Raw genomic sequence first — 23,715 nt, forward strand, 5'->3', positions numbered from 1 at the left:
TCAAAAAAAAAATGAGGTTAGTTTGTCAAGTCTGGGCTACTGTAAAAAAAACATGGCTGCCTCCGTAGAGAGGACCCACTCATTTAAAGTATTAAAATATAGAATGCCCACTCAAGGGTAAAGAAACAATAATTTGTATAATTTAGATGAAACACACTAGTGAAAATTTCACTAGGATTATTTTATAATCAGTTTCTGCCAAAAGATCCCTTTCACCATCATCTTACACACTGGACCTATTAAAAAAAATCTGATTGCATCTTCCTCCTCTGGGGTGAATTCCTGCATTAACATGTAGTCTGAATGTCCTACTTTACAGCAATGGGATCAAGTGAGTCTTCTAATATTACATTCTATAATACATTCCTAATATCCTGAATAAACAAATGAACAATAACAAAAATCATTCTTCAAAATACCCAGTTTGGTCCTTATTCGCTCCTTCACTACTCCAGCAGCCATGGAGGGAGGTGTCAGAGTGAGTATGATCTAACATTCAGTCAGTGTGTTCCCCTTGTGTCCTCAGTGTTTGTGCTTCTGCTGCTCAACACATGATCTTAAACATCTCGTTGTTGTGTGTGCGACAAAATAAAATCACAATTGCAATGATGTGCCATCATTAATCAAAGTAATACAGCACTTTAATCTGATTGTTTTTGATTTTCTGTAATTTACAGGAAGGACAAGAGAAATCTTGAGTTTGTGAAATCTTACCAGCCTGAAAACAAACAGGTCAAACATCTCAGGATTCTGCTTCATGGACCAGTTGGTGCTGGAAAGTCGAGCTTCATCAACTCTGTCAACACTGTTTTAAGAGGCAGACCTGCTGGTGGAGCTGAGACAGATGCAATCTCTGGGAGCAGCTACACCTCAAAGGTATGAACAACAGGAAAGGATAAAACTCCATTGAGTGTAACAAACCACAGAAATTAATTTTCAATAGTAGTTCACTGATGAAAATACAGAGAAACCTCTTCTAATATTAAAATGTAAAAACAGGAGCTTTCTATCAAATGTTTTGTACAAATGTTGTCTTTATGTTTCAGAGCAATACATTCTAGTCAGCACAAGCTAAATGAAATGAAACATTATATCTTTCTAAATCTATCTGTTGATCATCTGAGTACTAAATGTTTTTTTATTTCATATAGCTTTGCACCCATTTCAATTTCAGGTTATTGTGTGAACTAGAGGCCCAGAGTTTTAATCTGTGGATGTTCATACAAATCACCTTTCTCCAGCCTCCACACACATTTCAGATCGGCCCACAGACAACTGCTGATATTTACTTTGATTCATTGATGTAAATAATTGCACCTTCTGCCTATCAATACCAGACCTTCAAATTTCACAAAAGTCCAGGGGCCAAATACTCTTTTGTTTTCAATGACATCATGGGCCTTGAGAAAGATTTTGACGGTGGAATCAATGTGAATGACGTCAAACTGGCCCTGAGAGGACACGTGAAAGAAGGTTACAAGGTACAACACTATGAACTTTGACATTAATTAAAGTCTAATTTTAAATAACAAAAATATAAATATTTTAAATAAAATAAGATTTATATATAAAATATAAATCTCTTTTATATTTATCCTAGATATCAAAATTATTATTGAAATTTGACAAACGCGATATGCACATTTCCTGTCTCATAAAACAAACTGAAATGTTCTCACATTTCTTTTTCAAAAATCAACCTTTTCTTTTGGTAAATTGCTGAGTTTGGGGCACATGGCAGCCACATGTATATCAGTTAAATCTTGTGAACAATGTCAAGAATGTGTGTCACATTAACAATATGAGTGTGCATGTGAGTCTATGCACGAGACAAAAAAATGAGGTGAAACACAGAGAAACTTTTACATTAAACATTATTTGATTGATTTCTAGTTCAACACTGGTCAAGAACTGAGGGAGGGTGATGATGGCTACAACTCCTTTCCCACTTTGGAAGACAAAGTTCATGTTCTGGTGTGTGTTGTTCCTGCGGACGCAGTGTCTAGGTTAAGTGATCAGATTGTGAAGAAGATTAGAAACATCAGACTTGCAGCCAGTGAACTGGGTTAGTGCACAACAATTGTTTCTCTGCGTTGACTAATAGTGTCACATTGGATTGTATGAATCAAAATACAAGGACACAAATGTTTGAAATACTGATCAGGTTTCTTTATCGACAGGAATTCCCCATCTGGCTATTCTCACCAGAGTTGATGAAGCCTGTCCAGAGGTTAAAAAGGACACAAGCAATATCTATAAGAGCAAGTACCTGAAGGAAAAGGTACATTTTGAGTACAATGTCATTTTTCTGCATATGTCATGTTTGTTCATCGCTGTACGATTACTGATCAACATACATTTTGTTACTTTGACTTAGGTTGACAGATTCCACCAGATGCTGGGCCTTCCACTGAACTGCATCTTCCTTCTGAAGAACTACAGTCATGAAATTGAGTCAAATGACAAAATGAACGCTGCAATACTTTGCGCACTGAAACAGATGGTTACGTATGGAGAAGACTACCTCAACGACCTGTAAACATGAATTCCCTTGAGGCAAAAACACAGAATGCGATTTGTAGGGGAATAAGGAAATATTCAGTCAATTTTTACTGTCTTTGTCAAGCAGGCAAGCTTGAAGCATGAAATATGGAATACAAATGCATACAAATTAAGTCCTAAAGTCTTCATTTCTCTCATTGAGACTTTGCACAATAGCAGGACAATTCTCTGTCATTACGTCGTCAGAAATTATATATTCTGTATTATATTATCATCTCTATCCTGCCTTTTACCTCTGTGGGGACACTTTGTATTCTTTTTCAGTTTGACCAATATTGTGATGTACTGTTATTTGATGTTCTTGCAATACACTTTGATTAATAATATTGTTATTGTTTTATTTGTATCATGTATCATTGAGTTCCTGGTGGTGGGAAGTAATGAAGTACAAATATAAAAAATATACTCTGTGCAAAAAAAATAAACACTTTGCTGAGAAGACGCAGCTTTACAGATATCCCTTTCTCTACTTAGTTTTCAATCAGTGTGGCAATCATGCTCTAACAATTTTTCTGTACTGTCAATGTGAGACATGAGCCTGCTTTGCCTTGCAAGATCACAAGAGGCCCATAATAATAACAGTATCATAATGATAGCAATAATAACACTTATTATTATTGGTTCCTGTCATGGTTGATAATGGCTTTGTCCTCACTGAGAGGTACACACACACACACACACACACACACTTGCATATATGTTTGAACTGACGAGATGGATCTGTTTCCAGATCAAACTCGTTACTCTCACTACATTTTATCTAATTATGGAGTTTTCCTTATGTGTTTTCTGTGTGTGTTTGTGTGTGGGTGTGTTTGTGTGTGTGTGTGTGTGTGTTGCAGTGATGCCATCCTGAAGTACCTGTCTAACAAGTATGATGTCGCAGAGCACTGGTATCCACGACAACCAGAGAGACGAGCCAGAGTGGACAAATACACAGCCTGGCATAATACCTACACACGACCACATGCTGCTAAAGTCTTCATTCTGGAGGTACCAACACATGTCTGATGCCGATATTTAAAAATATCTTTATTTAAAACAAACTGGCAATGATTCCTATGATGTCATTAACTAACCCTTATGAGAAATAAATGTGTCCAGTCGCTGATCAACACTGTCTCTGTCTCCACCCGCCTCAGTGTCTGCTCCCATTGCAGTCGGGCTCTCCGGTGGACAAGGTGCATCTGAGTCGTGCTCTGTCTCAGCTCGATGACACGCTGGAGAAGCTGGAGTCCATGTACCTCCGCAGGCAGCCTTTCCTCTGTGGTGACGACATCTCCGTGGCTGATCTGCTCGCCGTTTGCGAGCTCATGCAGGTCAGATTGATGGAGATAGTGATCAGCTGACTTAGTCAAATTAGTTGCTGTTGCTAACCTGAGTTAACCTGTGTCCCTGCAGCCTATGGGGGGTGGCAGGGACGTCCTGCACGATCGTCCTCAGCTGCAGATGTGGAGGAGCAGAGTTCAGACGGCTGTCGGTGACGCCTTCGACAAAGCTCACGCCGTTCTGTACGGCGTCAGAGACCGCCAAAAGGCCAAGCTATGACATAATCATAGAGCGGGTCCACTGAAGTGAAGTCACACAGGGGGGCGGGGTGGAGAGCCACTCGGAAGGAGGAGCCCATCGTCTTCATCATAATCATCTTCGTCACCATCGTTTAACTATTAATCTGGTTGATCGTGACACATGGATCATGTCTTTAGGCATTACTGTCCTAACTACTACAACAAATGTTTTATTCATATCTTTGGATGTTATATTTATAAATTTATTAAAGAATCAGCTTATTTGACTCATTTATATTTTGTGTTTGAGCGAAAGAGTGCACATTTACGCGTCATGGACTCTAAGACAGCCTTCCCATGCCTGCACAATATTATGAAAAGAAAAATTAGATTTTACAGTATACTTATATTATTCAATTCAGTTAGAAACAGGGAAAGACAAGCTTCTGACCAGTTAACCCGCTCACCACAAGACTTTGTGACATTGTCTGTCCGAATGTGGGCGATCAAATCCTGGTTCTTAAACATCTGGGGTAAAAATGCACTACACTCCAGTTTGGTAGATATATAATTCTTCCGCTGTGGGGCACAATAATCTTAGCATTTCACAAAGGTGATAACGCTTTGCACGGGTATGAGAGATCACAGAGCATTGCTGATGCCATTGGTAAAATGGTGTGGACCCCACCGATAGAAGCCATATCACCGGACATATGTAAAATGCAGAAGAGTTATTCAGTCTGGATGAATTAAGGGTTAGGGTTACTGCATTGTGAACAACTGGTACATGTCTTGTCTTTCATTACAGGCAGTAATTGAAGTCTCAAATGAAACAAAACTAGACACTGAGTTTTTACTAGTTATATAATATCCAAATAGAAAACAAGGTCCCGCCCAACATGCAGACGCAGGTGAGCCAGTAATAACGCATCTGATGTCACGTGCTTTCCGATAAACCAGGTAAGAAAACACAACACACAACTCCTCATGCTATTATAACCTTAAGTATAAGTGTTATTTCAGTGTATTGAAATGAATAATATGTCGAAACAAAACCATAAATAATACTTTGTTTATGATGATGATTTATGTTCTGTCTGTTTATCAACCTCCTCTTTAAGAAACCTTTCTGTCCTTGGTAACAGAAGCCACACTGCAGTCAAAGAAAAGCAAAACATTGGCAGAACAGACGATTTTGAATAGAATCACACAACATTAATTTAAAGATATTATGATGACAAATGAGGTACCAGATCCAACCTGGAAATTATTGATTAAGAGTTATGATTATGAGTTTCAGATGCTCTATAGGGTTACGATCCTTTTAATTAAACAGGGAAAGACAAACTTCTGACCAGTTTACCCGCTCACCACAAGACTTTGTGACATTGTCTGTCCGAATGTTGGCGATCAAATCCTGGTTCTTAAACATCTGGGGTAAAAATGTACTACACTCCAGTTTGGTAGTTATATAATTCTTCCGCTGTGGGGCACAAGAATCTTAGCATTTCATAAAGGTGATAACGCTTTGCATGGGTATGAGAGATCACAGAGCATTGCTGATGCCATTGGTAAAATGGTGTGGACCTCACCGATAGAAGCCATATCACCGGACATATGTAAAATGCAGAAGAGTTATTAGAAATCAGTCTGGATGAATTAAGGGTTAGGGTTACTGCATTGTGAACAACTGGTACATGTCTTGTCTTTCATTACAGGCGGTAATGGAAGTCTCAAATGAAACAAAAAACTAGACACCTAATTACTAGTTATATAATATCCAAATAGAAAACAAGGTCCCGCCCAACATGCAGAGGCCAGTGAGCCAGTAATAACGCACGATGTCACGTGCTTTCGGATAAACCATGTAAGAAAACGAAAGGGAAAAACTCAAAGGAAAGGACAGAAGGGTGAACATTAGAGTTACAAAGATCAAGTTCATTTTTTCTATTGGGTAAGTTCTCCTCATGCTATTATAACCTTAAGTATAAGTGTTATTTCAATGTAGTGAAATTAATAATATGTTGAAACGAACTCATAAATAATACTTTGTTTATACTGAGGATAAATGTTCTGTCTGTTTATCAACCTCCTCTCTAAGTAAACTTTCCGTCGTTGGTGCTAAAACAGAAGCCACACTGCAGTCAAAGAAAAGCAAAACAGTGGCAGAACAGACAATTTTGAATAGAATCACACAACATTTACTTAAAGATATTATGATGACAAATGAGGTACCAGATCTAACCTGGAAATTATTGATTAAGAGTTATGATTATGAGTTTCAGACGCTCGATAGGGTTACGATCATTTTAATTAGTTTGGTTTGATTTGGTTTGACCTGGGTCCCTGCCATAAAGGTGAAAACGCTTTGCACGGGTATGAGAGATCACAGAGCATTGCTGATGCCATTGGTAAAATGGTGTGGACCCCACCGATAGAAGCCATATCACCGGACATATGTAAAATGCAGAAGAGTTATTAGAAATCAGTCTGGATGAATTAAGGGTTATGGTTAGGGTAACTGCATTGTGAACAACTGGTACATGTCTTGTCTTTCATTACAGGCAGTAATTGAAGTCTCAAATGAAACAAAAAACTAGACACTGAGTTTTTACTAGTTATATAATATCCAAGTAGAAAACAAGGTCCCGCCCAACATGCAGAGGCCAGTGAGCCAGTAATAACACACGATGTCACATGCTTTCCGATAAACCAGGTAAGAAAACTAAAGGGCAAAACTCAAAGGAAAGGACTGAAGGGGAAACATTAGAGTTACCAAAAAAAGATCAAGTTCATTTCTTTCTATTGGGTAAGTTATCCTCATGCTATTATAACCTTAAGTATAAGTGTTATTTCAGTGTATTGAAATTAATAATATGTCGAAACAAAACCATAAATAATACTTTGTTTATGATGATGATTTATGTTCTGTCTGTTCATCAACCTCCTCTTTAAGTAACCATTCTGTCCTTGGTGCTAAAACAGAAGCCACACTGCAGTCAAAGAAAAGCAAAACAGTGGCAGAACAGACAATTTTGAATAGAATCACACAACATTTACTTAAAGATATTGTGATGACAAATGAGGTACCAGATCCAACCTGGAAATTATTGATTAAGAGTTATGATTATGAGTTTCAGACGCTCGATAGGGTTACGATCATTTTAATTAGTTTGGTTTGATTTGGTTTGACCTGGGTCCCTGCCAGCGAGTAAGTGGGTGTCTGAACAAAGAAAAGGTCTGGACTTTGTTCAGGTCACATTATTGACTTCAGAATGAACCTGAAAAAGAAAGTCAAAGTGTTGCCTATAAAATCATCTTCTCCTCCTTGTTCCAGAGTCACTCTGTCCAGAGCCACACAAGCAAAGGTAAGGACTTCAATCTGTCTGTTACTACTATTGAGCTGAATTGATGAACTTTTATTTTAGTTCATTCATTTTTTGCCATGGATTTTTGTAAAGCCCTTTGTACTCTTGTTTATCGAAGTGCTATACAAATAAAGTTATGATTCAAATGATTATTATTACTATTACTGTGACTGTCAAGCTAAGGCTAATTTCTTTACAGCATCAAGTGAATAAACAGCAAAACACCATGGGGGTCATTTTTATCACATAACAAAATGCAGTACATGCTGGTGGTAATAAGTAGTTCAATAGGAATTTGACTGAAGAATTCTTACTCATATAAAATTTGATTTTGTATTGTTGTATTGACAGTTATGCTTAAAGGTTCAGGGTGTAGAATGTAGTGACATCTAGTGGTGAAGTTGCATGTTGCAGCTGAACACCCCTTACCTCACCCTCCCCTTCCAAACATGAAAGCAAACCTGTGGCAGCCTTCAGTTACCACAGGTTCAAACAAAAAATTAGGTTAGTTTGTCCAGTCTGGGCTACTGTAAAAAACATGGCTGCATCCGTAGAGAGGACCTGCTCCTTATGTCAATTTAAAGTATTAAAATATAGAATGCCCACTCAAGGGTAAAGAAACAATAATTTGTATAATTTAGATGAAACACACTAGTGAAAATATCACTAGGATAATTTTATAATCAGTTTCTGCCAATAGATCCCTTTCACCATCATCTTACACACTGGACCTATAAAAAAAATCTGATTGCATCTTCCTCCTCTGTGGTGAATTCCTGCATTAACATCTTGTCTGAATGTCCTACTTTACAGCAATGCTGCGATCAAGTGAGTCTTGTTACACTTTCAGCTTCTTGTAATATGTTCCTAATATCCTGAATGAACAAATGAACAATAACAAAAATCATTCTTCAAAATATCCAGTTTGGTCCTCATTCGCTGCTTCACCAGTCCAGCAGCCATGGAGGGAGGTGTCAGAGTGAGTATGATCTAACATTCAGTCAGTGTGTTTCCCTTGTGTCCTCAGTGTTTGTGCTTCTGCTGCTCAACACATGATCTTAAACATCTCGTTGTTGTGTGTGTGACAGAAAAAAAATCACAATTGCAATGTTGTGCAGTCATTAATTAAAGTAATACAGCACTTTATTCTGATTGTTTTTGATTTTCTGTAATTAACAGGAAGGACCAGAGCAGTCTTGAGTTTGTGAAATCTTACCAGCCTGGAAACAAACAGGTCAAACAGCTCAGGATTCTGCTTCATGGACCAATTGGTGCTGGAAAGTCGAGCTTCATCAACTCTGTCGACACCGTTTTAAGAGGCAGACCTGCTGGTCGAGCTCCGACAGATGCAATCTCTGGGAGCAGCTTCACCTCAAAGGTATGAACAACAGGAAAGGATAAAACTCCATTGAGTGTAACAAACCACAGATATTCATTTTCAATAGTAGTTCACTGATAAAAATACAGAGAAACTTCTACTAATATTAAAATATAAAAACAGCAGCTTTCTATCAAATGTTTTGTACAAATGTTGTCTTTATGTTTCAGAGCATTAAATTCTTGTCAGCACAAAATAAATGAAATGAAACATTATATCTTACTAAATCTGTCTGTTGATCATCTGAGTACTAAATGTTTTTTTTATTTCATATAGCTTTGCACCCATTTCAATTTCAGGTTATTGTGTGAACTAGAGGCCCAGAGTTTTAATCTGTGGATGTTAATACAAATCACCTTTCTCCAGCCTCCCCACACATTCCTGATCGGCCCACAGACAACTGCTGATATTTACTGTAAATAATTGCACCTTCTGCCTTACAGTACCAGACCTTCAAATTTCACAAAAATCCAGAGGCCACTTACTCTTTTGTTTTCAATGACATCATGGGCCTTGAGCAAGATTTTGACAGTGGAATCAGTGTGAATGACCTCAAACTGGCCCTGAGAGGACACGTGAAAGAAGGTTACAAGGTATAACACTGTGAACTTTGACATTAATTAAAGTCTAATTTTAACTAACAAAAACATTTTTTTGATTTATATTTATCTTAGATATCAAAATTATTATTGAAATTTGACAAACGTGATGTGCACATTTCCTGTCTCATAAAACAAATTGAATTGTTCTCACATTTCTTTTTCAAAAATCAACCTTTTCTTTTGGCAAATTGCTGAGTTTGGGGCACATGGCAGCCACATGTACATCAGTTAAATCTTGTGAACAATGTCAGGAATGTGTGTCACCCTAACAATATGAGCGTGCATGTGTGTCTATGCACGAGACAAACAAATGAGGTGAAACACAGTTTGTTTTTTTTAGTTACATTAAACATTATTTGATTGATTTCTAGTTCACCTCTGGTCAAGAACTGAAGGAGGGTGATGATGGCTACAACTCCGATCCCACTTTGGAAGACAAAGTTCATGTTCTGGTGTGTGTTGTTCCTGCGGACGCAGTGTCTAGGCTAAGTGATCAGATGGTGAAGAAGATTAGAAACGTCAGACTGGCAGCCAGTGAACTGGGTGAGTGCACAACAATTGTTTCTCTGCGTGGACTGATAGTGTCACATTGGATTGTATGAATCAAAATACAAGGACACAAATGTTTGAAATACTGATCAGGTTTCTTTATTAACAGGAATTCCCCAACTTGCAATTATCACCAAAGTTGATGACGACTGTCCCGCGGTTAAAAAGGACACAAGCAATATCTATAAGAGCAAGTACCTGAAGGAAAAGGTACATTTTGAGTTATTGTACAATGTCATTTTTCTGCATAGATGTCATGTTTGTTCATCGCTGTACGATTACTGATCAACATAAATGTTGTTACTTTGACTTAGGTTGACAGATTCCACCAGCAGCTGGGCCTTCCACTGAACTGCATCTTCCTTGTGAAGAACTACAGTGATGAAACTGAGTCAAATGACAAAATTAACGCTGCAATACTTTGCGCACTGAAACAGATGGTTATGTATGGAGAAGACTTCCTCAATGACCTGTAAACATGAATTCCCCTGAGGCGAAAAAACAGTAGGCGATTTATAGGGGAATGAGGAAATATTCAGTCAATGTTTACGCTCTTTGCAAGCAGGCAAGCTTTAGGAATGAAATATGGAATAAAAATGCATACAAATTAAGTCCTAAAGTCTTTATATCCTTTATCTCATTGAGACTTTGCACAATAGCAGGACAATGCTTTGTCATTACGTCGTTAGCTTGGTGTGACGTCATCACGTGATCTGGTCAACAACTCAGCTGTTGTGATGGTGCCTTCATGTGCCGCCGGAAAGCAGTGATTTAAAAGCTCTCGTCTTTATGTTGACTCCCAGTATTTAATACATCACCTGCTCTAACAAATTAATTCTGCATTCCTTGCTTGGTCCCTGCTTCATTTTGTTTATCTTAAAAAAACACATAAAAATCCAACACAAACAAATGATTTTGCTAAAGAGACGAACAGACAAATATTATATATTCTGTATTGTATTATCACCTCTCTGGGGACACTTTGTATTCTTTTTCAGTTTGACCAATATTGTGATGTACTGTTATTTGATGTTCTTGCAATACACGTTGATTAATAATATTGTTATTGTGGGCTTTGTATCATGTATCGTGATTCCTGGTGGTGAGAAGTAATGAAGTACAAATATAAAAAATATACTCTGAGCAAAAAAAATGTAATCTTTGCTGAGAAGACACAGCTTTACAGATATCCCTTCCTCTACTTAGTTTTCAATCAGTGCGACAATCATGCTCTCACAATTTTTCTGTACTGTCCTCAATAAATATATATTTTTCCGGGACTCTCTCAGTTTTACTCTCGTTCTTCCTGCATCAGTCAGGACTCTCAGGCAGGCAGCTCCAGAAGAGACCTTCTTGTTAGTGGAAAGTCACAGGTAGGTACAGTAAAGCTTATTGAACACATTTGAAGCTATATACGGATCACATGCTGTTACTATTTTGTTACAGTTATCAGTTTGTGTGAGAGAGGCATAGTCATACACCCAGTTCAAATGATATATTCCACCACTGTGGAACAGATGTTGTCTGTATATAGATGTTTTTATGTCAAAAGCATTTGTTCTAGAGAATAAATCTTATGAAAAAAAAACGACGCCACCCCCCTCCAAACTGATGCTGGAGAGAAGGACCTGACAGTTGTTATGATGTCACACCCATTGTAAATACTAGTTCCGGCTACTAGAGAAATCACTGTGCTGTTTCTAACCACCACACAAACTGGAGGAATGGATTCCATTGCCCAAATATGGGTCTCAGGGAAGTGGCAGGCCCTGACGCAAAGCTCGGCTGCTGTTGCTTTAAATGGCTCCCGGAAACAAGGGCTCCCACTCACGTCATGGGTTTTCCTCTGCATGTACCACAGGAGACGGAAGTGCTTAATATGGGCATCTGTCTGTTTACCCCCCTTCCTCCTCCCTTGTCTTTTTTCCTGCTAAAGGAAGTAAGACACTGGGGGAGGGGGATGGGTGAGACTTGAGGAGAGCCATCAATGACTGTTCCAGATAGCTGAGGCAGTGGAATGCTTTTCATTCCTCGGGGGAGAGAGACTAAACATGGACAGAAATATCTGCTTCAACGTCTGTTCCTCCAAAAGCTCATTGCAGACAGTCAACTTAGAACTTGTATATGATTCAGAAAAATGCCTTTAACATTCTAAATGGAACTTTATTTACTGTTTTTTTTTTTTTAAAGCAATCAATTGTTTTTTTATTTGAAAAGTCCAAATTCACAAATCACAGTTTGTCTCATAGGGCTTAACCAGGTCCAACTCCTCTGATCCCCTAAACCCTCAGCAAGAGTGAAGCTACAAACAAAAAACATTAACAGGAACAAAACATAAACCTCAGAGAGAGACAGGGATCCTTCACCCAGGACAGATAGACGTGCAATAGATGCAACGTGTTGTATATTTACCACACTCATAAGAAAAGAGTGTCTAACATAAATGGAGAGGTGTATCAAAGTGTTTATACAAAATCAAATGTCTGACAGTGTAAATAGTGACCCCTTAGGTTGTTCACTAGTGAGACACTAACTGTGTGAGTGAGATGTTAAAACTAATGTGTCTGAAGGAGATGTATCACCGGCCGTTCCTTCACAACCAGCCCAGTCGACCACATGCACCACGGCCTTTGACTGCACTGTAAACTCGCTCTGGTTGAACTCCATATATAATGAGCAATAGTCATTTTCTACATGTACAATTCAACATCTTTAGTGAAATCCTTCTACATCCTACACATGTACGTTCTGTTTAATGCTGTATACAGTTCACAATGTACATATCCTGTTTACATTGCATATATTATTGTAATATTTGCTTGTGTTTTGTATTGCGTATTTAAAAATGTAGTACTTTAAAATATATTTCTATTTACAATTTCTCCTTTGACCTTTTCCAGCATGGACCCAGGGCCCTTGTCAGTACCAGTTGACCTTATGGTGACTAATGCCTGGTCCTGATGAGGCAAATACGATAGCAAGAGAGAGAGCTCAATGCACTGCAAATTAAGAAAGAGCCTTCATATATTTGACGACCTTCCCCAGCCGAAGGTCAGAACACGTGGAAATACAGAAAACGACAACGGAAATATTTCCGGGGGATCCAAAAAGGTTCTGTCACTACTGATGAGTATCAGACTTCAGTAGCTCCACAAAGAATTGAACTAAAGCCACATTCGTCTATTTTTTGTGTCCTGTCCGTTTCACAGGGCGTCTGTATTTACACCTGTTGTGACTTTTTGCAACACAAGTGTAGTTAAAAATAGATGAAGTGGTTTTCTTAATTAGGAAGAGGGTTTTCTTTCTATTTGCTTGTGGTTTTAGGCTTAAAACGCGTGCAAACATGGTATAAATTATGCTGTTTCTCCAGTCGATTTTGAAGGTCAGGGCTTATATTTTCTTTTTTTGGGGAACTTGGCTGCAGCTGTGTTTACCGCTGAATCTCCTAAAGGGTTTTGTGGACTCAAACACTTCACCCGCCTCTCCACCGGCACAGTGGTGAGTAGATATTGAGTGCATTTACATTTTTCGGTGAACTATCCCTTGAAGGTTGGGAAAAAGGTTTTTCCCACTATGCATGGAAGTCAATGCACAGTCCTTATAAGGGCAGCTGCACGAACCTGTGTGTGTGTTGTTTTCCTGCTGTTTGCACCTCAGGTTGAAATGAGCACCGGTTATGAGTGTGAGTCACTCACTGCGACCAGTCTCTTTGTGTTTCCACTGTGTGTTCAGATCGGTAAACATGTGTGGACACGGGACACTGAATTTAAAAATAGCCACAGTTGTCTAACCAGTTGTTGCGTTGGCTGTTTGAAACCTCGCAGCGGGGGGTCAGGGCCCGTGGGGCGGGGCGCTTGCTCGTGACGCCCGGGTGACGTCAGCGAGGTGATAAATACGAGTCCCGCGGCCGCTGGGTGTTGTGTGTCTGCGTGTGAATCACGAGAAGAGGCTGTACAACGCGAGAGAACCGGCTTCCTGTTGTTGTATCTGGAAAACATGGAGGTCAGCGCCGAGGCCAAGAGGATCATGGTGGTGGCCCTGGGGAAGCTGTACAGCTCCCGGTCCCAGAGAGGAGGGCTCCGCCTGCACCGGAGCCTGCTGCTCACCCTGGTGATGAAGTCCGCCAGGGACATGTACCACGAGGCCCAGGCGGCCGGGGAGGGGGTCGAGCCCGGGTGGGAACAGCCCGAGGAGGCGGCGGCGGCTCCAGGGAACACGGAGTCCCCCTGTGAGGAGCTCCAGGGCCCCGCGTCACTCCGGACTCAACCCATGGAGGAGGTCGTGGTTTCCCGCAAGGAGGACAAGGAGAACCGGTGCCCGAGCGTCAGTGTCCCGGCTCAACCGTCGAGGAAGAGACGAGGCAAGGCGGCCGTCGAGCCGGACTTCCTCCCCTGTAAGAAGGCGAAGCTGGAGCCGGCGAGCTGCATGCTCCTCAGCCCGGTTCTCATGGACTATGTGAACTGCTCCGGCCTGGGAGCTCACCCGGCCCCCATGCCCATCCACAGAGCCATAGCAGCGTGTTGAAACCCAGAACCACGGGGGATTTGAACCTTTCCCACAGGGCCCACAGGAGCCTGAACGCACCCGACAGCGGGCCACGACCCGGGGGGTCACACGGAGGAACCCCGTGGGGGGTGGTGGATCCTACCCGGACCCCCCGAGTCCCCCAGGCCCGGACGTGACTCCGAACAAGCCAGGACATGTTCCAGGAATCCCGGAAGCGGCTGACGAGAGGTCCTCGGTGACTTCAGACCCGAATCCGAGCTCAGGTCTGCAGGAGAGCGGCTGGAGTGTCGCTCCACCCGGACCAGGCTCTGAAGAGGCCTTCATGGACAATACTGAACTCTACATGAACATCTGTACGAGCACTTTGAACTCTACTAGATGTGTTGTTGTGTTGAGGACTTCGTGCAGGATGAAGATGAAACAATGTGTAAAAAAAACATTCAATGACTGCAACTACCTCAGTATTTATTAAACCTTTTCTACTTGCCAGTGAAACCTGAGTGGTGTGTTTTTTTTGTAACTTAAGTGTGATATCGAGGGGAAATAGTGTTGTGTTTGTGGGGGGGGGAGATTGGAATCAGGGAAGTGGTTTGTGTGTGTGTGGGACACAGGAAGCTGGTTTGGGTGTGAAGAAGTTAGTTTCCTTCCCCCCACAGTGATTTGCAGGACAAAAGCTGGGACAATCCTGTGGGCTGTCAGAAACACTGGGGACAATTGGGGGTCCCCTTGCTGGGGCCCTTTATTTAGAGGGGGCTACAATCATTAGTTTAAACCAAGCACAGGTTAAGGCAAATCTATTACTTATGGAGTACCACAGGTTGATGGAACCAAATATATTTTGATTTAATCTTCAATTTTGAGCGTGTTTAATACAATTTCAAGTGACCTATCATTCTGAGAGGATTTTGCTTACAAAGCCCACCTCATTTAAATGAACAGATTCTTACATAACACAAAGATCAAGCTTTGCAATATTTAAAATCAAAGACACTAGGTTCCATTTATTGAACAATCATGTTTTCTGTATGTTTTTCCGAATTTGTTGCATAGCAGACACAGCAACACAGACGGGTCGCATGGTGGGGGGTGTGAGACCGGCCGGCTGTGTGTGTGTTTGGGGGGAAGGGGGCTAACCCGGGAAAACAGAGAGAGAGGAATGTGGGGGGAAGTGCCAGTGTGTGTGTGAGACTGAGCTCTCCCCCGAGGCCCCAACTGTGCCGCTCGTTCTTCCGGCTGAAATCCGAGCCGTCTCTCTGTCTGTGTCCACACAGGAGCTGGGATTTGAGGAGAGGCCGGAACCGTCTGGACATGCCTGTGAAAATACACACGTCACACACTTAAACACACACGCATGCACTTTCACCCGTGGTATGTAGGTGAGATGCCTCTGCCTTTGCCTCTCTTTACCCCGGCCCCTTGCTCTCACACAGGCAAACTTGAATCTTTTTATTCTAACAAATACGTGGTATATAGTGACAGGCAGTCAACAGCTCATTGTTTTGGTTTCATTACCTTCAAGGTTTCCGTTTAGTTCAGTTTCACTACTCACAACTCATAGAGTCTGTCTCATGCTTCAGTGTTTTACAGGAAGAAGCTGTGATTAAATCATAGAGTGCATATTGATGAGGCTTTCACACCAACATTGTTTGTTCCAGACCTTTGGACTTTAGCCTGAACCAAAATAACTTTGTGCATCCACTCAAACAGAGGGACTACCAGATGTGCACCTACATCATTGAGCATGTACACAACTTTCTTTAGTGCGCTCCTTAAAAGTCCCGTGTGTACGATTTAGATGAAAGGGATCTATTGGCAGAATTTGAATATAAAATAACCCTAGTGATGTTTTCACTTGTGTGTAGTAAACTAAATTGTATTAATTGTTTTCTTTGCCCTAGCATTGGCCCTTTATATTTAAATACTTTATATCAACAGGGAGCAGGTCCTCTCAGAGGCTTCCATGTTTTTTTTACAGTAGCCCAGACTGGACAAACACAACACCTTTTGAGTTTTTATGACATGTGAAAGCTACCACAGGTTCTCTTATGTGTGGAAGGGGAGGGATATTCAGCTGCAACATGCAACTTCATTGCTAGATGTCAATTAATTCTATACACTGAACCTTTAAATCACAATACCAGACCAAAACAAACTGTGAGACATGAACCTACATGTCTGTTTAGACCACGTCCTGGACTGTCGGGTGAGAAAATGCCCATGTTTGTAAGCACAACTTTAAAAAACGTATTTAACTCACCTTTAGGACAGAGTATTAGCCTCACACACAAACCACACAAACCCCTCACAGTAAACAACAAAACAGAGTAGAGCAAAAATGAGGACAAGAAAATGAGGCCAGACGGTGTGCATTCTCTCTGGATTTTATTCTTTAGGAAGAGTTCTGTTTGGAATTACAAAATGCACTGGTAGAAATAGCGGTGAGACAGGTTGAGAGTGCGACAGATAAAGAGTGAGAGAGAGAGAGAGATTCAGAGAGAGAGAGAGAGAGAGAGAGAAAGAGAAAAGAGGGAGAGAGTGAGAGCTCAAAGGTTCCACAGCCAGTTATAATGATTACATCATCAGATGTGGCCTCCTCCTGCGCCCCTGACGCCCACAAAAAGTAGAAGGGAGAATACACCGTTTTCTGAACTGCACTTTCTTTTCTTTATATATATATTTTTTTCCATTAAAAACAGTTCCTTTTTTTGTGGTGTCCTGAACATGGTTGTGTTGTGCCTCAAACCCATGTAACAGAAGAAAAAAACGAGACTCTGACTCTAACCAAAGTCTCTTTAGTGTTTTCATTCTTTAGACATTTTTTTTTTGTAGTTTTTAACCTTTTTTGTTCTCAAAAATAGAAGGAAAAAAGGAAACGTTGCTTTTTAAAAACATCTATCTATTTATATATCTTTTTTTGTTTGTATTCCTCTGAATTCATTAATCTGCTTTTTCTTTTATGTCCTGAAGATGACTGTTAATCCACGGTGTGGCATGCACATAGCACATGCATTTCTGGAACTAGATATTTTTTTCATATTTTTTTTCTATCTTTTGTACTTAAAAATGTTTTTTTTGTCAGTTTTTTATTCAGTAGCGGCTTTACATTGCTTTTTGAAGACTTTGTGTGGTTAATCAGCGTGTTAGTGGATTTCACTGCAGCATAGACACTAAGATGGATTGTGAATGTTTGGGGCTTTACATGATTCATTCAGGGGGTTTTGACATTACTCTCACACTCTCTCAAACACACACACACACACATACAGACACGCACACGCACGAGAATTGTTACAATGATTCGACTGAAAAATCATAAGATTTAAAATGGATTTCTGGAGACAAGAATTAGAAAGCAAAGCAAGCACAGGAATAAAACATCTACACATTCACGCACACACACTAAACATACATACACACAACCAGGAGCTACATACCTAGTGTGCTTTCTGATTTTAAGTGTAGTGATGTGAAAATATACTCGTCTGTGACATTCCACTGAGGTTGGAAAGACACTAATAGGCAGTTTTTTTGATCTTTTCAATTTTTTCGGTGCATTCTCTGGTCAACATGTGATAGGCCTCCAGGTAAAATATTGGTCAAATACATAAATTAAAATAATGATGGGGCTGACAGTGGTGTGTGTTAGTGACGACAAGTGTTAGTTTGAGGCACACAGAGAAACACGCAGATCGAAATAAAGATATAGGAGTGAAACACACATGACATAGTTCTTTTTTTATCCCCCCCACCAGGTTCATGACAAGGCCCAGAAATCTTTTTTTCCAACCCTTCTGAAGTGTCAGTCACCTGTGTGCTACCACAGATGAGGTGGTGTAACTATAGTGAGAGAATGAACTGATGAGTGTGGAACAGCTCTGACTCTGAGGTGAAGTAAAGGGGGAGACGCTGTTTTGTCTGACACTGCCACCTATTGGTCACAAGTGGAGGGACTCTATTTGAGCAGCTGCAGGAGGGTAAACTTTTCTTATTTGAATTCAGAAAAAACAGTAGTGAAGCCATCTCAATTCCATCCACTGTTTATATTCTTAAATTCATTAGCCTTTTGACTGCTTATCATTGATGCATGTTTTCCCTCCTGCAAACCCATTCTCCCACAATGCAAGTGTGGGTTGGAAAAATGATTTGCTGAGCTTAAAATTAAACAAACGCACAGAAAACCATATATATATTTATATATAAAACATGGAGAATCTGCCTCATTATCACGATCATCATGATCATTTTAAGTTATTATATCATCTGTTTATCCATTATGACAATCAGGAACAAAGAAAACAACAATGACGAGTTCCTCTCCTTTCTATTGGTCTCTTTCTCTCTGGTGTTTCTATTTTAACCCAAAACCCTGGAAGACTTTTGAGATGTTACTAATTTGTCAAACTTGCTCACCAACATGGACACCCACTTTTTTTTTTCACCGCCCCACGTTACCCTGCTTCCCAGTGTATCACTTTAGGATTCATCACCTTAGTTACAAAAAGTTACTTCCACAAAAATATGTGCAAATTCCAGCTGAATCAGTGGCAAGCATTTGGCACAGAACATACAGACAAGCAAGCAAAAAGTAATCATTTTGTTCTGTCGAGTTTACAAACAGCAGCTCTCCGATCTCCCTGTATCCTTCTGTCACTTGATTTGAGTGTGGATGAAGGTACAGAGAGAGGAATCAGAGAGAGGAATGTCAAACAGATGAGAGAGAGAGAGAGAGAGATAGAAACAGAAAGGCATTTTTTTTTTTAAACCAAAGAAACAAAAAGAGAAACCCTACAGACCACAACAGAAAGGACTGAGGAAAACTTCCCCCCACATACAGTAGATTCTCATTGTTGCTATTAATATTTTTTTTTTGTATCATTCATGCAGGATTCCACAGGGTGTACAACTCCGCACGTCTAACAAACGAAGCTGTGTGGGGTGCAACAGAAGATTCAAGCTTCGATGTTTTGAAGAAGTAGAAGAGAAGGAGGAAGAAGAAGAAGCAGCTGCAGGAATAGAAGAAATACTGCAGAAAACAGTTACTGGTTTGTTTGTTTTTTCGTTTCTGAAACCCATCTTTTTCTTCTCTTTTAGGTCATTGGTTGAGGTTGGTTAAATTGTTTCAGGGAGGAGGGTGTTCTCTAGGGACAGGGGTAAACGTCCCCAAAAACAACCCCATCCTGTCCTCTAGATTTTGACTGAGAGACTTATCAACCCCGTGCAACGCTCCCCAACCCTCCCACCCACTTCTCACCTCATACAGGCGGAGGGCTAATTGTCAGGTTTGTTCTTATTTAAAAACACAGATGATAAAACTCATCAATATTCAACTGGTGGCTGGGAGGGTTGGTTTCCCAATCTTTTCGCAGCTAACTTAACTGGCGTTAGCTTAGAGAGGCAAAACAAAAAGAAATAGTGGTCGTTCTTGTCTCTGACTGTAAAGTGTCTTTTGTCGAGTCGCAACTCTTGACATCTTGTAAGTGGCTGTAGCTCGTTGCCAGAGGCATAATTTAAGACACACAAAGACTAGTGTCCATCACCCCTCCTGCTTGCATCCTTAACATTTTGCAGTTTGAGGTTGGTCTCATTTGGCATCAAGAGAATGAATGCAACAACAATGCCAGTAGAACATGGAGGTGGTTTGTGATCCCCCTCTTACCCATTAGTTTCTCCAGATCCTGCCTCAGCATTCCTGTTCCATCCCCTCATCCTGACACCCCTCCCTCTACCTAGCCCACCATCGCTGGGACATGCCAAGCACTGGAGGAGAGGGAAAATCGATTCGAATCGACAAGAAAGAAAAAGTCGTGGTTTCCCTTGGCAGTCATTGCTCCGGCTGAGAGCTTCTCTTGTCCATGTTTCAGTCCATCTATCTGACCGTTCTCCTCCTTACGCCCCTCCCCCTTCCCCAGAGGCTAGCACCAGTCGTCCTCCTCCGTCTCGCTGTAGGGTTCATGCAGGCCCTTGCGGGGCCCCCTAGGATGCCCAGCTTGAGGCGGGACCTTGTGAGGCCCAGTATGTGGAGGTCCATGGAGATGTGTGGAAGGTGAGGAGGAGCGGTAGCCATTGGGCAGGCGACGCTGGGCGGCAGGCTGCACCTGGCCCTGCACAGGCCCAGTCAGGGCGGTGGTTGGAGGAGGCGCGTGGTGTACAGTCCTGGGTGAGGTGCGAGTGGGCTGTGGGTGGGGCGGCGGATGAGGGTGTGGATTGTTTACGGGGTGTGGCTGGGGCAGAGGGAGGGGATGGGGGTTATGTGGATGTGGTTGTGGAGGAGGCGGCAGTGGGTGGTTGGCCACGCCGTGTGGATTAGGGTTGCCCCCCTGTATGGGGTTCTGCTCATACGCAGGTGGTTCATGGTGGGGATCATAGTCCTGGTTGTAGAAGCAGGCGTCCCCTTCATTGGAGCCGCCTCCTCCACCTGTGTCTCCCCAACGAGACGGTGGATGATGACCCTGGCGAGCAGTGCCATGGTGGGCGGGTGGGGGTCCAGTGTGGGGAGGGCCTTGGCCGTGGGGAGGGCCTTGGCCTTGGGGAGGCTCGGGAGAAAAGCGTCGGGGGGCTGGGGCAGGTGGTCTTCCCTGTGGCCCTGCAGGTGGGGTGGGCACGGCCTTACGGACCACAGGGGAGTAAGTAACATGGGGCCGGGGGGTTGCGGGGGTCTGAGGCAGCTGTCGGCGGCCTCGACGTGGCGTACTGGTCCCCGAAGTTGAGGGGACAGGACTTCCGCTGACTGAACTACTGCCCTACACAAAAAGTGGAATAAAGCAAATAAAAAGAACGTACCACAAATTCAACGACAGAACATGTAGAATAAAGTAGAGGATGGGAGAGAGAGGAGTATGAAACAAATAGAAAGGGAAAGAAAGAGTACAATGTGGAGAGACAGCAGGAGGAGTCCCGATAGAAAAGTAAGAAGACACAACAATAAGAATAAAAGCACCAGTCATAATGTCAGTGGAGTGGAGGAGAGGAGTGTCGAAAAGTGAGGCATCCAAACAGAAACAAAGCAGATGTGATTTCCAAACAGCAGCAAACACAGAGAAGCAACATGTCAGGCAGAGGAGAGAAAACAAAAGACGACAGGAGAAAAGAAGGGTAAAGGGTTGATTTCCCGAGCAACAAATGTGGCACAGGGTATAAATATGGTGACTCTACGTACATAAAATATGTTTGCCTTTAAACTTCGTGATGCGAGCTGTGTGACAGCAAGTTCCAAGGAGCTACTTTTCAAATCAAGATTCAAATGGGAGAAAAATCTTCCAGTTGAAAGAGAATTACTCTTCAAAAACATATTAGGCTGAATGTTGTGCATCACAAAAGTTTTGGAGCGTACGACAATCATACCGTTGTGTTTTTCTATTTTAATAAGCAGTCTAAAACGTTAAGGATGTTGTCAAAGGAAAGGTAGTGAGGGAACGTGAGAGAACAATCCAAAAACACTCAGGCAGGGCAGATAGGGGCAGCAGTCAAATATACATTTTTATGCATATTTGTTTGGTTGCTGAAACATTGGAACAGTGACTTCATTAACAAAAAGAACATCTGCATATGTACTTAGATGAATTTAACCACAATAATACGCTTGTTTGTGTGCATGTAGTCAAAACCTTTGTCTTGTTAGGGAACACAACACTTTTTGGCCTCTAGTTTGATGGCGGCATGACATAGAAGAGTATCCGGATCCCCCTGTTACCATAACTACAATGGTACAACTGTCCATGATCAGCATTTCACAACAAACCCAACACAGCTCTGACATAAGGTTTCCCATTACGTCCAGGTCATTATTGACATTTTGCACCAGTTGACCTCCATCAAACTAGCGGCCCCTGTGTTATCCTTTTCAGATTAACACAGAAAATGTGTTCCACCACCGCAATGTCTATTAGAAAGCAACGCACTGCTCTCACACTAGACTAGACACTACATGCACACAAGTACACAGAAGCCCACCTGTCTGTGTGTCATGCACTCACGACCCTCACTGGGCGATCGTGACCAGCGGCGGTCCCTCTCCCTCTCTCGGCCGTGCTCCTGGTCATGCTCCCGGTCGTGGTCCCGGTCGTGGTCCCGGTCGTGGTCCCGCTCGTGGTCCCGGTCGTGGTCCCGGCCGTGATCCCGGTCGTGGTCCCGGCCGTGATCCCGGTCGTGCTCCCGGCCTTGATCCCGGTCGTGCTCCCGGTCGTGCTCCCGGTCGTGGTCCCGGTCGTGCTCCCGGTCTTGCTCCCGGTCGTGCTCTCGGTCACGGGTGTGCCTGTGTCCGTACTCGCCGCCTCTCTCCGCCACGTAGCGCTCCTTGTCCACGGAGCCGTGATGGTGGTGATGATGGTGGTGGTGTTTGCGGTCTTTGGATCGTCCACGATCCCTGTCGCGATCCTTTTCTCTGGACGTGAGGTCGCCTGACTGGGTGGTCGTGCTCAGGTCTGTGCCCAGGCCTGATGGGATGTTTGTCGGAGATGTCAGTGGGGTGAGGTGTGGTGAAAACACTAAAGATTGTGATAATATTAGATACACAATATGACATCATAGAGAAAATGATCTTAGTTTTGCTCTAATGCAGCTTCTACACAGGGCAGTTGTGTTTACATGGCATCTGTCAAACCTTCACGTTATTGCCTATAGTTGTTTGTGTGTGTGTGTGTGTCTGTCCTACCTGTGTCGGCCTCCGTGTAACGGCAGAGGGACCTCTCGGACGCCCGGTGGCTCCGGTCTTTTCGTCGGTGTCCGTGTCTGGAAGTCCTCCCCTCCTCAGGAATCACACGGTCCATGTTGTAGTCTTCCGCCCCTCCTTTGTCTCTGTGGCCTCGCCCAGACCTGCTGTGGCCCATGGATGAGACCGAGCGCTTCATGGGACTGCTGTCGTTGATGGGCTGAGAGAGAAAGAGAGTGAGAGAGAGAGAGAGAGAGTGAGAGAGAGAGAGAGAGAGAGAGAGAGAGAGAGAGAGAGAGAGAGAGAGAGAGAGAGAGAGAGAGAGAGAGAGAGAGAGAGAGAGACAGACCACCAGGGGACAGAGGGAGAGAAAGGGGAGTGAGGCAACGAGAAGTGTTTCCTTTGCTTTCTGACTTAGATGTCTTCTGCGAGCGATGGAGTTAAGAGACACAATGTATTTTGTGTCTTTGTGTGCATGTGTGTGAATTGGGTTAATCTGAACCCCCCGTCAACACTCCCACATTAGAAATAATGTTCCAATCATGCCATTTCCAAAATATAGACACTTTATATTGCTTATACGGCAGGGGTCGGC

At 42.3% G+C, this 23,715-nt stretch overlaps 5 protein-coding genes across 5 annotated transcripts in view; 4 read left to right on the plus strand and 1 right to left on the minus strand.

Annotated features, from left to right (window-relative positions):
* Nucleotides 1–321: 321 nt before the first annotated feature.
* LOC133023688 (interferon-induced protein 44-like) lies at nt 322–2,675 on the plus strand. The gene is made up of 7 exons (XM_061090758.1): nt 322–331; nt 424–478; nt 678–876; nt 1,338–1,481; nt 1,894–2,065; nt 2,181–2,281; nt 2,378–2,675. Exons 1-7 carry the CDS (start codon nt 322–324, stop codon nt 2,537–2,539), a joined length of 843 nt encoding a protein of 280 aa, XP_060946741.1. The 3' UTR covers nt 2,540–2,675.
* Nucleotides 2,676–3,182: 507 nt separating this feature from the next.
* LOC133023689 (glutathione S-transferase theta-1-like) lies at nt 3,183–4,357 on the plus strand (the record flags this gene model as incomplete). The annotated part of the gene is made up of 4 exons (XM_061090760.1): nt 3,183–3,223; nt 3,405–3,555; nt 3,705–3,881; nt 3,964–4,357. Coding segments are annotated over 4 exons (516 nt in total), but the record flags the coding sequence as incomplete, so codon positions are not given.
* A 3,248-nt stretch (nt 4,358–7,605) lies between these two features.
* Nucleotides 7,606–10,931, plus strand: LOC133023319 (interferon-induced protein 44-like). The gene is made up of 5 exons (XM_061090325.1): nt 7,606–8,417; nt 8,618–9,409; nt 9,790–9,961; nt 10,077–10,177; nt 10,282–10,931. The coding sequence occupies exons 2-5, from the start codon at nt 9,323–9,325 to the stop codon at nt 10,441–10,443; spliced, it is 522 nt and encodes a 173-aa protein (XP_060946308.1). The 5' UTR covers nt 7,606–8,417; nt 8,618–9,322; the 3' UTR covers nt 10,444–10,931.
* Nucleotides 10,932–13,860: 2,929 nt separating this feature from the next.
* ier2a (immediate early response 2a) lies at nt 13,861–14,968 on the plus strand. The gene has a single exon (XM_061089787.1). It carries the CDS (start codon nt 13,964–13,966, stop codon nt 14,489–14,491), a length of 528 nt encoding a protein of 175 aa, XP_060945770.1. The 5' UTR covers nt 13,861–13,963; the 3' UTR covers nt 14,492–14,968.
* A 5,417-nt stretch (nt 14,969–20,385) lies between these two features.
* The window catches only part of cacna1aa (calcium channel, voltage-dependent, P/Q type, alpha 1A subunit, a), a 74,232-nt gene continuing 70,902 nt past the window's right edge, over nt 20,386–23,715 (minus strand). The window contains exons 48-51 of the mRNA XM_061089569.1: nt 23,124–23,340; nt 22,630–22,905; nt 22,424–22,491; nt 20,386–21,213 (exon numbers count right to left, since the gene is read on the minus strand). Coding sequence (XP_060945552.1) covers nt 20,386–21,213; nt 22,424–22,491; nt 22,630–22,905; nt 23,124–23,340 — 1,389 coding nt within the window. The remainder of the gene's footprint in view (nt 21,214–22,423; nt 22,492–22,629; nt 22,906–23,123; nt 23,341–23,715) is intronic.

This window comes from Limanda limanda, chromosome 17 (genome assembly GCF_963576545.1).
Source record: "Limanda limanda chromosome 17, fLimLim1.1, whole genome shotgun sequence".
NCBI classification, from domain to species: Eukaryota; Metazoa; Chordata; class Actinopteri; order Pleuronectiformes; family Pleuronectidae; genus Limanda; species Limanda limanda.

What these genes read in the sequence shown, in the direction of transcription:
- LOC133023688 (XM_061090758.1), top strand. An exon ending in CCATGGAGGGAGGTGTCAGA is followed by an intron (nt 479 to 677) that starts GTGAGTATGATC and finishes TGTAATTTACAG; the next exon opens with GAAGGACAAGAGAAATCTTG. An exon ending in ACGTGAAAGAAGGTTACAAG is followed by an intron (nt 1,482 to 1,893) that starts GTACAACACTAT and finishes ATTGATTTCTAG; the next exon opens with TTCAACACTGGTCAAGAACT.
- LOC133023319 (XM_061090325.1), top strand. Translation starts at nt 9,323, where the DNA reads ATGGGCCTTGAGCAAGATTTTGACAGTGGAATCAGTGTGAATGACCTC. An exon ending in ACTGGCAGCCAGTGAACTGG is followed by an intron (nt 9,962 to 10,076) that starts GTGAGTGCACAA and finishes CTTTATTAACAG; the next exon opens with GAATTCCCCAACTTGCAATT. An exon ending in GCAAGTACCTGAAGGAAAAG is followed by an intron (nt 10,178 to 10,281) that starts GTACATTTTGAG and finishes ACTTTGACTTAG; the next exon opens with GTTGACAGATTCCACCAGCA.
- ier2a (XM_061089787.1), top strand. Translation starts at nt 13,964, where the DNA reads ATGGAGGTCAGCGCCGAGGCCAAGAGGATCATGGTGGTGGCCCTGGGG.